The sequence below is a fragment of the Rhineura floridana genome, chromosome 17, assembly GCF_030035675.1.
Source record: "Rhineura floridana isolate rRhiFlo1 chromosome 17, rRhiFlo1.hap2, whole genome shotgun sequence".
NCBI classification, from domain to species: Eukaryota; Metazoa; Chordata; class Lepidosauria; order Squamata; family Rhineuridae; genus Rhineura; species Rhineura floridana.
The window spans coordinates 9,972,687-9,985,232 of NC_084496.1; the positions used below are offsets into that span (position 1 = coordinate 9,972,687).

Genomic DNA, 12,546 nt, shown 5'->3' on the forward strand with positions numbered 1-12,546 from the left:
CAGTTCCCAGGGTTTCTTGGGGAAAGTCATGTGCTTTAAATATATAGTGTGTACACAGCCTTACCCAATGGCAGGATCACAAAACAGGTGTATTAACTAGAGATGTGAACGCCCAAAAAACGAGGGGGAAAAAACAAACAGAAACATTTGGGAATAAAGGGGGGAAAAAACCCAGGTTTTTTTCCTGAATTTTTCCATTTCCCCCACCCCCCCCGGGCCTTCACATCATTATCATCATCAGCTGCAGTAACAGCAGCATTTATTGCCCACTCTTCACCCAGATGTCCCAGGGCGGGTTGCAACACCCCCAAAATAGAGAGCTGAAAAGAATTAAAAACAACCAAAATCTCAAAATAGGGTGGGTCCTAAACATATATACCTCAGGTATCAAAGGCCAGGGTAAAGAGATGTGTCTTTAGCATTCGCCTAAAGCTCTACAATGAGGTTGCAAGACGCACTTCAGTGGGGAGAGAGTTCCATGACATCTCTAGTATTAACTGAAAAAGTTAGCTACCGGGGTTGATATCCCCCCAAAAAACTTAACACAATCATGACACAATCATGACTAAGGAATAGGATGCTGACGAACACAATCCTTTGCAGACACCCATAGGACTGGGTCTGGACTCAAGCTAAAACTTACTAGGTGAGTGCAAGATTGCGCTCGCCTGTGGCTTCCAAATGCTTTGCGTAATTGTAGTAGGTGGTGCGCAGGTGGACGCGGTCATGAGCCTCAGCTACTTCTATAGCTTGCTCCCACTGGTCTGAGGCCTGGTAGAATTTGTTCAGAAGGTCGTAACGCTTGCACTGTTTGTACAAATGCTCAGCATCTTCCTGGAATGGGGATCAGGCAGACAGGTGTGAAGAGGGCTTTGTGAATTATGCAGATTTTTATATACACAACATTTTTCTTTGAAGAAATCTTTGCACAAAAAAGTAAAGAAAACAGGAACCCGAGACAAATATGCAACAATAAGAAGTCAATTAAACAAGATCTGGGCAAACATCAGGTAAGACATTCAAAATAAAGAAGAAAAACACTGAATAAACAATATAATAATAATCATGGGTGGTAGCCAATGCTAGTCCTACTCAGAGTAAACCTAATGAAATTAATGAAACTAAGTTAATCATGTCCATTCATTTCAGTGGGTCTATTCCAAGTAGGCCTAGCACTGGATGCAGCCCAAACAAATTAAATACTAAATGAATGTGGAGGGGAAGAAAGCAATGAGTTTTTAACTAATAAAAACTTAAGTGTTAAAAACACAATAATAACAACACTAACCGTTAGTTCAGGAGGAGTCCAATACAAAGTAATACATTTAGCTCTATCAAGAGCATATGTATCATCTTTTTGAGTTTCAGAGTTAAAAAATGAGAACCACAGTTCATAAAAGGCAATGCTGCAATGTTTAGCATTGTGAAGCTACCTGGAATTTAGATAATGAAAGGAGGTACAGAAAAGTTTTAAGTCAATAAATGTTACTGGGTATCCCCACATCATAAGGGATGAAAAGCACTCCACTTTCCAACAACAAAATCTATAATGCAGTTGAATGAGTGTCTCACATACCAATTACGAAGGAGTTTTGTATTGTATCATTTTGTTTCTCATTAACTGTCGGCAGATGGAAATAGCTAGATTTAAGACCAGTCTTATTTTTGCCAATGCCATTTTCTAGGTGTATTGTCCAAGCCACTGCATGCAAAGGGAGTTTGTCACTATCCAAACTATTCTGAGGTATAACGAAAGATTTCCCTGTGATCCAGAAAAAATGACCTTTATTCAATTGGTGTTAAAGGGAGAAATGGTTGATGTGCTGCTGCCCCGAAGACAGTTGGGCTTAACTGTAGACCTTCAAAAGAAGTGACAATGTGCATTTTTCGAGACCAGCAATCATGCATTCCAATATTGCTTTGTATTGCGTAGTAGCAAGGGTTAATTAAAACTGGAATTTGAAGACCTAATTGAGCCCACAAAGCCCAGAATAGAAGCATTCTGACCAAGACAGGATGTTTAAATAAAAATAAGGAAAGCACTAAGCACTCTGACCTCGAGGTCACTTCAAGAGGGAGGCGGCCTCCGCAGGGGAGGCCTGTTGCTCTAGGAAACTGCTCCAGTCCGACAGGCTGAAAAACGTCGTTGCGTTGACGCCATTCCCCAGCAGAAACAAACTGGGGCTTGGGAAATACTGGAACCCTATCGCAGGCTTAGAAACACTGTGCCTCTGGACGCCAGTTTCTGGGGGACAAACAGTGGGGGAGGGCTATAGCCTTCCTATCTGATTTGGGGGCTTTCTGGAAGCATCTCCTGAAATCTGACACCTGTGGGTTCTGGACTCAGTAAGGCGTAACATTACGCCTTATTACAAGACCTCATTACAAGACCTTCCCCGGACTCCAATTATTGGAGAGTGTACATTTCCCAGGGGCGTTAAAGCTGCCTGGGAATCCACATGGCCCTCACCTTTCCCTTTCCATGGGCTTGCCTTTCAGTTCCAGGGCAAGAGTGAGCACAGCTAGGGGAAGCATCTTTAATAAGCCTTAGGTCACTCTTCCAGACGGCCTGTTTAATGAGTGTTAATGAGTGTTCAGCCTGATTTTTGTTTACGGAGAGATTAGAGGATGCAGACTATTTAATGAGCGCTCATCCTGATTTGTTTGTGGGGAGATTGGACAGCGTTGCATCAAGGAAGTGTTGTCCCACACTTTCCAGTGCATTTTCCTATCATTTTTCTTTACCCTAAAAAGTCTGATATTTCAGGGAAGGGCGTTTGTTTCAGAAAACCTCCAAATCGGCTTTAACTGTGCAGCTTTAACTTACCGGGATGTGGGTGGATCCCACCCAAAAATAGTGGGAGTGTGGAAGCGCTCTTAGGCTGTGTACAAGGTGCTAGGGTTGTAGCTCAGTGACTGAGCATCTGCTTTGCATGCAGAAGGTCCCAGGTTCAATTCCTGGCACCTCCATGTGGACAGCGAAAGTATCCAGTCTAGAATCCTGGACAGGCACTGCCAGTCAGTGTAGACCATACTGAGCTAGATAGACCAATGGTTTGACTCAGTATAAGGCAGCTTCCCGTGTTCCTTCCAGCTTCAAATTTAGCTAAGTTGTTCTTTTTCTGAATGAGAATCGAAGCTGGTTTTGAGGGAAAATGCAGAGCGAGTTCGGCAGCAGGGCGAAGAGGCCAGGCCCCCCCACTCTGCCTGTCTGTTCCCTGACCTCAACTATACAACAGTTTCCAACCCATTAACTTAATAAACCTTAAACAAAACTATGCAAGTAAAAAGCCAGCAGGGGTGCGGGAGCTTTCCAGTGTTTTGCACTGCCTGCAGCATGTACGACTATCTGCCTGTTGGACAGAAGTCGTGGGTGTGCTCTCAGTGCAATGAGCTCCTGGCTCTCCAGGAACGACGTCATTTCCTTGAGGCCAAGGTGGCTGACCTGGAAAAGCTGAGAGAGGCAGAGAGGTGTGTGGAGGAGGCCTTCAGGGATGTTATAGCTGCGTCCCACTCCAGAGATGATAGCTCTCCTGCTAACATGGAGAATGATGGTCTCAGGGAAGGAGAGCATCCAGCCGAGGAAGAGGAAAATGATCCCTTAGAAGGGACCCATTCCTTGGGGGATGAGCAGCTATCCTCTTGTGCCGAGGATATATCTCCAGGGGGTGGAGGGATCCTTGTAGTGGGCGATTCGATCATTAGGAACATAGACAGTGGGGTGTGTGATGGGCGTGCAGACCATTTGCCTGCCTGGTGCGAAGGTTGCGGATATCGCCCGTCATTTAGATAGTTTGGTAGACAGTGCTGGGGAGGAGTCAGTGGTCGTGGTGCACGTTGGCACCAACGACATGGGGAAATGCAGCCGTGAGGTCCTGGAAGCAAAATTTAGGTTGCTAGGCAGGATGCTGAAAGCCAGGACCTACAAGGTGGTTTTCTCTGAAATGCTACCGGTTCCACGTGCAGGACCAGTCAGACAGGTACAGCTTTGCAGTCTCAATGCGTGGATGAGACAATGGTGTAGGGAGGAGGGGTTTGGATTTGTTAGGCACTGGGGAACATTTTGGGACAAGCCGGGCCTGTACAAAAGGGACGGGCTCCACTTGAACCAGAATGGAACCAGACTGCTGGCACTTAAAATTAAAAAGGTGGCAGAGCAGCTTTTAAACTGATTGAGGGGGAAACCTGACAGGAGCTAAGAAAGGTCTGGTTCGGAATAAACCTCCCCCCTGGGATAAAGACCAAAGAAATGATGAAATTTTAAAAGGGGTAGGCCTAGAAGTAGGCATTGTGAGAGCAGGGGCACAGGATATCAATTCAGAAGAGCAAAATTACCACAGGCCAAACCAAAAGTGCCAAAGACTCTTGAAGAGAGACACTGCTTACAAGTGTCTGTACGCTAATGCTAGGAACCTCCGAACCAAGATGGGAGAACTGGAGTGCTTGGTCTTAGAGGAGAGCATTGATATAGTGAGCTTAACGGAGACCTGGTGGAATGGAGAAAACCAGTGGGATACAGTTATCCCTGGATATAAACTATATCGGAAGGACAGGGAAGGACGTATTGGTGGCGGAGTCGCTCTATACGTGAAAGAAGGCATTGAATCCAGCAAGCTCGAAACCCCAAAAGAGGTGGACTCCTCCACAGAATCGTTGTGGGTGCTGATACCATGCCCCAGGAGGGATTTAATACTGGGAACGATCTATCGTCCCTCTGATCAAAATGCTCAGGGAGACCTGGAGATGAGATACAAAATTGAGGAAGCATCCAAACTAGGAAATGTGGTAGTAATGGGCGACTTCAACTACCCGGACACAGACTGGCCGCATATGTGTTCCAGTCACGACAAAGAAGCAAAATTTCTAGATCTTCTAAATGACTATGCCCTAGACCAGTTGGTCATGGAACCGACCAGAGGGACGGCAACCCTGGACTTAATCCTCAGTGGGGACCGGGACTTGGTGCGAGATGTAAGTGTTGTTGAACCGATTGGGAGCAGTGACCAAAGTGCTATTAAATTAAACATACATGTAAATGGCCAATTGCCAAGAAAATCCAACACGGTCACATTTGACTTCAAAAGAGGAAACTTCACAAAAATGAGGGGATTGGTAAAAAGAAAGCTGAAAAACAAAGTCCAGAGGGTCACATCACTCGAAAATGCTTGGAAGTTGTTTAAAAACACTACATTAGAAGCTCAACTGGAGTGCATACCGCAGATCAGAAAAGGTATCACCAGGGCCAAGAAGATGCCAGCATGGTTAACGAGCAAAGTCAAGGAAGCTCTCAGAGGCAAAAAATCTTCCTTCAGAAAATGGAAGTCTTGTCCGAATGAAGAAAATAAAAGGGAACACAAACTCTGGCAAAAGAAATGCAAGAAGACAATAAGGGATGCTAAAAAAGAATTGGAGGAGCACATTGCTAAGAACATAAAAACCAACAACAAAAAATTCTATAAATACATTCAAAGCAGGAGACCATCTAGGGAGGCGATTGGACCCTTGGATGATAAGGGAGTCAAAGGTGTACTAAAGAACGATAAGGAGATTACAGAGAAGCTAAATGAATTCTTTGCATCTGTCTTCACAGTGGAAGATATAGGGCAGATCCCTGAACCTGAACTAACATTTGCAGGAAGGGATTCTGAGGAACTGAGACAAATAGTGGTAACGAGAGAGGAAGTTCTAGGCTTAATAGACAATATAAAAACTGACAAATCACCGGGCCCAGATAGCATCCACCCGAGAGTTCTCAAAGAACTCAAATGTGAAATTGCTGATCTGCTAACTAAAATACGTAACTTGTCCCTCAGGTCCTCCTCCGTGCCTGAGGACTGGAAAGTGGCAAATGTAATGCCAATCTTCAAAAAGGGATCCGGGGGGATCCCAGAAATTACAGGCCAGTTAGCTTAACTTCTGTCCCTGGAAAACTGGTAGAAAGCATTATTAAAGCTAGATTAACTAAGCACATAGAAGAACAAGCCTTGCTGAAGCAGAGCCAGCATGGCTTCTGCAAGGGAAAGTCCTGTCTCAGTAACCTATTAGAATTCTTTGAGAGTGTCAACAAGCATATAGACAGAAGTGATCCAGTGGACATAGTGTACTTAGACTTTCAAAAAGCGTTTGACAAGGTACCTCAAGGTACCTTCTGAGGAAGCTTAGCAGTTATGGAATAAGAGGAGAGGTCCTCTTGTGGATAAGGAATTGGTTAAGAAGCAGAAAGCAGAGAGTAGGAATAAATGGACAGTTCTCCCAATGGAGGGCTGTAGAAAGTGGAGTCCCTCAAGGATCAGTATTGGGACCTGTACTTTTCAACTTGTTCATTAATGACCTAGAATTAGGAGTGAGCAGTTAAGTGGCCAACTTTGCTGACGATACTAAATTGTTCACGGTTGTTAAAACAAAAAGGGATTGCGAAGAGCTCCAAAAAGACCTCTCCAAACTGAGTGAATGGGCGGAAAAATGGCAAATGCAATTCAATATAAACAAATGTAAAATTATGCATATTAGAACAAAAAATCTTAATTTCACATATACGCTCATGGGGTCTGAACTGGCGGTGACCGACCAGGAGAGAGACCTCGGGGTTGTAATGGACAGCACGATGAAAATGTTGACCCAGTGTGCGGCAGCTGTGAAAAAGGCAAATGCCATGCTAGCGATAATTAGGAAAGGTTTGAAAATAAAACAGCTGATATCATAATGCCGTTGTATAAATCTGTGGTGCGGACGCATCTGGAATACTGTGTACAGTTCTGGTCGCCTCATCTCAAAAAGGATATTATAGAGTTGGAAAAGGTTCAGAAGAGGGCAACCAGAATGATCAAGGGGATGGAGCGACTCCCTTATGAGGAAAGGTTGCAGCATTTGGGGCTTTTTAGTTTAGAGCAAAGGCGGGTCAGAGGAGACATGACAGAAGTGTATAAAATTATGCATGGCATTGAGAAAGTGGATAGAGAAAAGTTTTTCTCCCTCTCTCATAATACTAGAACTCGTGGACATTCAAAGAAGCTGAATGTTGGAAGACAAAAGGAAGTACTTCTTTACTCAGCGCATAGTTAAACTATGGAATTTGCTCCCACAAGACGCAGTGATGGCCACCAGCTTGGATGGCTTTAAAAGAAGATTAGACAAATTCATGGAGGACAGGGCTATCAATGGCTACTAGCCATGATGACTGTGCTCTGCCACCCTAGTCAGAGGCATCATGCTTCTGAAAACCAGTTGCTGGAAGCCTCAGGAGGGGAGAGTGTTCTTGCACTCGCTTGCGGGCTTCCCCCAGGCACCTGGTTGGCCACTGTGAGAACAGGATGCTGGACTAGATGGGCCACTGGCCTGATCCAGCAGGCTCTTCTTATGTTCTTATAATAAAATATTTTGGAAGAAACGACAGAATAGATGTGGACTCTGGCTAATGCTGTGTGCACACCATTTCCAAAACCAATGGTGGGAGCATACTGGATGTGGAGTAAACGGGTGTGTGTCATACTTGCCTAGGTCATACTTGCAAAGTCTTTCTTTCCTACTGTTAGGGAGGACCTCACGAACAAATTTTGGGAACCTAGGCTCTTCCAATTGCTTAACATGAAACAAAGAGGGGGTGCTTGGAGAAAAGGCATCCTACCTACCAGCATGCCCAACTGAATTGCCAACATGGCCACCCTGGCTTCCTGCTCTGGCTCCTGCTCAGCCTCCCGTAACGCCTTGGCTCCTCGAGCGTGACCCATGTTCCCCAGGCAAACTCTGGCAACATCCAGCCTCTGCGTCTTCACACACATGCGGGCCATGTTCTCCCAGACGGCTTCACTGCAAGGAACAAGAAGGGTGAGATGGGGAGAGTGGATTTTGTATGAAAATGGAAATGGACTGCCTTCAAGTCGATCCTGACTTATGGCGACCCTATGAATAGGGTTTTCATGGTAAGCAGTATTCAGAGGGGGTTTACCATTGCCTTTCTCTGAGGCTGAGAGGCAGTGACTGGCCCAAGGTCACCCAGTGAGCTTTATGGCTGTGTGGGGATTCAAAGCCTGGTCTCCCAGGTCCTAGTCCAACACTCTAACCACTACACTACACTGGTTCTCATATTTTGTACAGGATGAACCAATCTTGGAAATGCTACATCCTGTGTCAGTGGTGAGATAGGTGTGATCCTTGCTTAATGTGTAGTTTCAGGAATTTTCTAGGACATGGCATCAGTTTGTCATGCATCTAAAGACCAGGTTATGACAAGAGAACACACTCCCTCCAGTCAATTTGTGATGGCAATTATGTGGAACCACCATGTAAAATATGGCTGTGTGAACACGACCTTAGGCTGCAGCTGCTGAGCTAGAGGGACAACCTCCATTTCACTCCTTAAACAAGACGCTCAGTAGATTCACATGGTTGCTTTTTTCCATCACAGGATAACTGTTTGCATTCACAGCAACAGAGATGAACAAGGAATCCAATTGTCTCAGAAGGGACTATAGCTCAGTGGCAGAGCACGTTTTGTATCCAGAAAGTCCTAGGTTCAATCCCTGCTGTTTCTCTTTAAATGGACGAGGAAGCCAGCGATAACAAAAACCTCTCCTTAAGACCCTGGTGCGGGGAATCTTTGGCCTTCCAGATGTTGCTGAACTACAACTCCCATCAGCCTCAGCAAGCACAGTCAATGACCAGGGATGATGGAAGTTGTAGTTCAGCAACACCTGGGATAGGCAACAGTGGGCTAGGTGGCAGCTTCGTATGTGCTTCCTAGACGATTTTTAGGCGAAGGACCACCGTTCAGTGGCACAGCACATTTCTTTGCCTAACAAATAGGGATGGGGTTCGCTGCATGGTGCTGATCCGCATGCATTTTGATAGTTTGTTGTTTCTTTACTGGTCTGTCCTTTTTTTGTTTCTGCTTTCTATGGCGATTGCCGATTCAATCTGCTGCATGCGTTTTTGGGTGATTCAATTCACAGGGGTTGTTTTTCCGGGTTGCAAAAATTATGTAATTGTTTTTGTACTTATGTAAATGATTCCATTCCATCTAGTTCTTTGGCGGCGGAGAAAAACACTGTGTAATTTTTAGATCGCTTACGTGAATGATCACAATATTCCACGTGATTTTTTGGCAGAGGGGAAAAACATTGCGAAAAATAATTACGAAAAAAATATGTAAAAAGGTGAGAGGATTTTTTAAAAAAGGATCTTGCCGATTGCAGTCGTGACCGCAAAATCCATGTCGATTACAGCCGCAGCCCACCACAAGAGATCGGTGTCACTCTGAAGGGATAGCGAACTAGCAAATTTAGTCGGGATCCGGTACCAGGTTCGATTTTGTCAGATATTCTCCCTCATCCCTAATACCAAAGGACTCCGGTTCAATACCCGTCATCTCCAGTTCAAAAGGATCAGGTAACAGATAACAGGGAACATTCATCTGTCTGAGATGTAGAACAGCCATTGCCAGCCAAAGGAGATAATATTGGGGTACATGGGCAAATTTTCTGACCTGCATATAAAGCAGCTTGTTATGTCTCATGCATGGGCTCAGCCTATCTGTGCCACACATTAGTCAAGCCTGTTTTTTTGAGACAAATGAACATGCAACAAATCCCCAAATGCCCAGATTCTAGGAAGAAGAAAATATCCTGGTGCAGTCAACATGATACTCTAAAATCTAAACCCTGCCACTCCTGGTGACTCCGCTGAACAGTTTGAAGATTATGGACTCAGCATGCTGGAAAACAAGATCATTTCCAGAGGTTCTGGATTAGTTGACACTATGGCTAATTAGGCAGAAATATTGGTTAAACTGGGCATTTGGCAGGTCAAACATTGTTCAAATAGTGATCAAGTATTTTGAAAGCATTAACTTCATTAGGATAAAAGTATATTTTAATTATCCACAGGTATGCTACTTACAAAAACAAATAAGTTAACTGTGAAACAATATTAATTTTTAAGAAGAATATTTAGAACGCTTAACAAATTTAGGTAAGGGTTTGTTCAAAAGTGAATTAATCACTTTAGTTTTTGTCCTCGAATACCACGGTCACCCCATAAATGTAATTAGAACTGTGGCATTGGCCACTGATGATTGCTTGTGTTCCTGCTACAGTTTCAGCAGATAGTCAATAGGGGGTGCTTTGTTATGCTGTCAGGTTGCTCCTAAGAGCTGCGGGGTTTCAGGACAAGCAGCCGTCACTCCTGGCTTTTGCTGACAAATTACACCATAATGATTTTATTTTACTTTTTTAAAGAGAGCAGCCGTCTACACAATGACATTTTTGGCTTTATGAAACATTTGACTGTGGTGAAATAATGGACAGTCAATTCACAATATTTGCCTGACGTGCTAACCCACATGTTGTGGTCCTTGCTACTTTTCTACCATCTGCCACTTGAACAAAAGTCTGCCGGTATGTTGAAAGTTTGCCTCATTTGTGTACCTATTTTCACAACATATACATTTTTGCATGTATTTTACCCTATAATGCACCTTTGTTTATGCCCTGTGATTCATTTTTTATGCCAAGAACTGTACTGCAAAAGCCAAAGGATAACTGTGTTCCAATCTGTGTATTCATTCCGGAAGGGCGAATCAGGTTGGTTCACTTTAGTGTTCTGCTGCCGAAGCTCCCTGTGGCTGTTATGGAGGGGCTATATCTATGTATGTGTGGGAATATGAACTGTAGGTGCTTGTATGAGAATGTTAATGTTTTATATGAATTTTTAATGGTATACTGTATTTATATTTTTAAATGTCGTTTGGAGACCTTGGTAACAAGTGACAAACAAGAACTTACTTAAAATGCAGATTTAATGAAATCCTTGAGCATCTCTACCTTTTAGTAAATGTGCTTTGACGGCAACTTAAAGGAATTAGGAGGAATGTTAATGGACAGTAGACCTGTTATCTTTAAAAATGTCTCACCGTATCTCTCTCCTGAAGACTTCTGCTTTTGTCACAGTGGTCTACCAAAGGCTGTTTCTTTCCCTGCTGAATATTAAGCTCAGTGCCCCAAACAAAACAAAGCAAAAGTCAAATAACAACTAACTTGACCCCCACAACAGACTCGGAGAATTTCCTGAGTTTATCTTTGCAACACTACCTCACATCTGCACTTCATCAGCTACAGCAAGCAGTTCTAACAAAGACCAGATGCAGCAAGGGGAGAAGTGATGGATTGCAATCTTTCTTCCCTCATTTAAAGGGGCACATGCTTATCCATTTATAAAATTACTCAGCCTCAGTTTCCCTTCTGTAAAATCGGAACACAAGTTGCCCACTTCATAAAGTTGTGAGGATAAAACAAAACACTCCTTTAAAAAGCACTATGAAATTATGGATGCAACTATGACAATTTCAGATTTAGCATATTTCTTCTCATTTGCTTTTTCTCTTTTTTTTGTATTTCATCCATTCAGATCAAAATGACAGATTATTAGAATTAGAATTTATATCCCACTTTCCTCCTGAAGGAGCCTATCACCTAGAAGTGAGGGAGATTGTGCACTTTGTCCACAAAATATCCCACTGACATAATGAAATGGAAATGGACTGCCTTCAAGTTGATTCTGGCTTATGGCGACCCTATGAATAGTGTTTTCATGGTAAGCGCTATTCAGAGGTGTTTTACCATTGCCTTCCTCTGAGGCTGAGAGGCAGTGACTGGCCCAATGTCACCCACTGAGCTTCATGGCTGTGTGGGGGTTCAAACCCTGGTCTCCCAGGTTGTATTCCAACACTTTAACCACTACGCCACACTGGCTCTCTCACTGACATAATGGAGATGCTTTTTAGAATGGAAAGTGGACTAAAGACTGAAGAAAAGGGGGCGTGCTGAATTACATTCTGGAATGGCAGCTCTCATCAGGTGCAGAAGATATCTAACACTGGGTACACTGCAGTACTTTAGAGACTCAAGAGTCATAAAAACAAGGTATGTACTGGATGTGAAAACTAAAGACTATAACTTAATTTAGCAAGGGCTATGTTCAATGTTCCTTTCTTTAACTCAAAAAAATCTTGAGCTGTTCATATATGAACATATGTTGTTGGCTTATACTAAGTCAAGCCATTGGTCACCTAGCTCCACCACTGAAACTACAACCTTTCTTGCATGTGTAACTATGGATCTTTCAGAGCAAAGACACCTTCTCCATGGAAGGCAACAAGCCCATGATAGCACCTGCAAATGTCACTTCCCATTGAATTAAAATGAACGCGGATAGCTTCATTGCCTTCCTGCACAGATGGGAGATGGGGAAGAGGAGAACTGAGCTTTTGAGGAAGACGTATGTTCCAACACTAAACAGGTTAGCGCACAGCCTCCAAATCTATAAGAAAACATAATAGTAAAAAAAGGGGAGGCAGAGACCATTGGAAACTGGAGGGGTATTAAAAATATGTTGTGGGTAAACTGTGGATAGCCTTGTGACATGCTTGATAGTGATGTCATGGAAAGCATCAACTGGGCCAATGCTTGCCAACTGGTAAAAGGAACAAGCCAAGGATTGTCATTTACCAGCAAGCTCAGTTAGTCGTTTGAATGGTGATGAACAGTTTCCCCG

At 43.6% G+C, this 12,546-nt stretch overlaps 1 protein-coding gene across 16 annotated transcripts in view; it reads right to left on the reverse strand.

Annotated features, from left to right (window-relative positions):
- IFT140 (intraflagellar transport 140) overlaps positions 1-12,546 on the reverse strand; it is a 122,867-nt gene that overhangs the window by 19,689 nt on the left and 90,632 nt on the right. For all 16 annotated transcript variants that reach the window (XM_061599957.1, XM_061599955.1, XM_061599954.1 and 13 more), the window contains 2 exons: positions 7,629-7,806; positions 644-834 (listed from right to left, as the gene is read on the reverse strand). In XM_061599957.1, the coding sequence (XP_061455941.1) occupies positions 644-834; positions 7,629-7,806 (369 nt within the window). The remainder of the gene's footprint in view (positions 1-643; positions 835-7,628; positions 7,807-12,546) is intronic.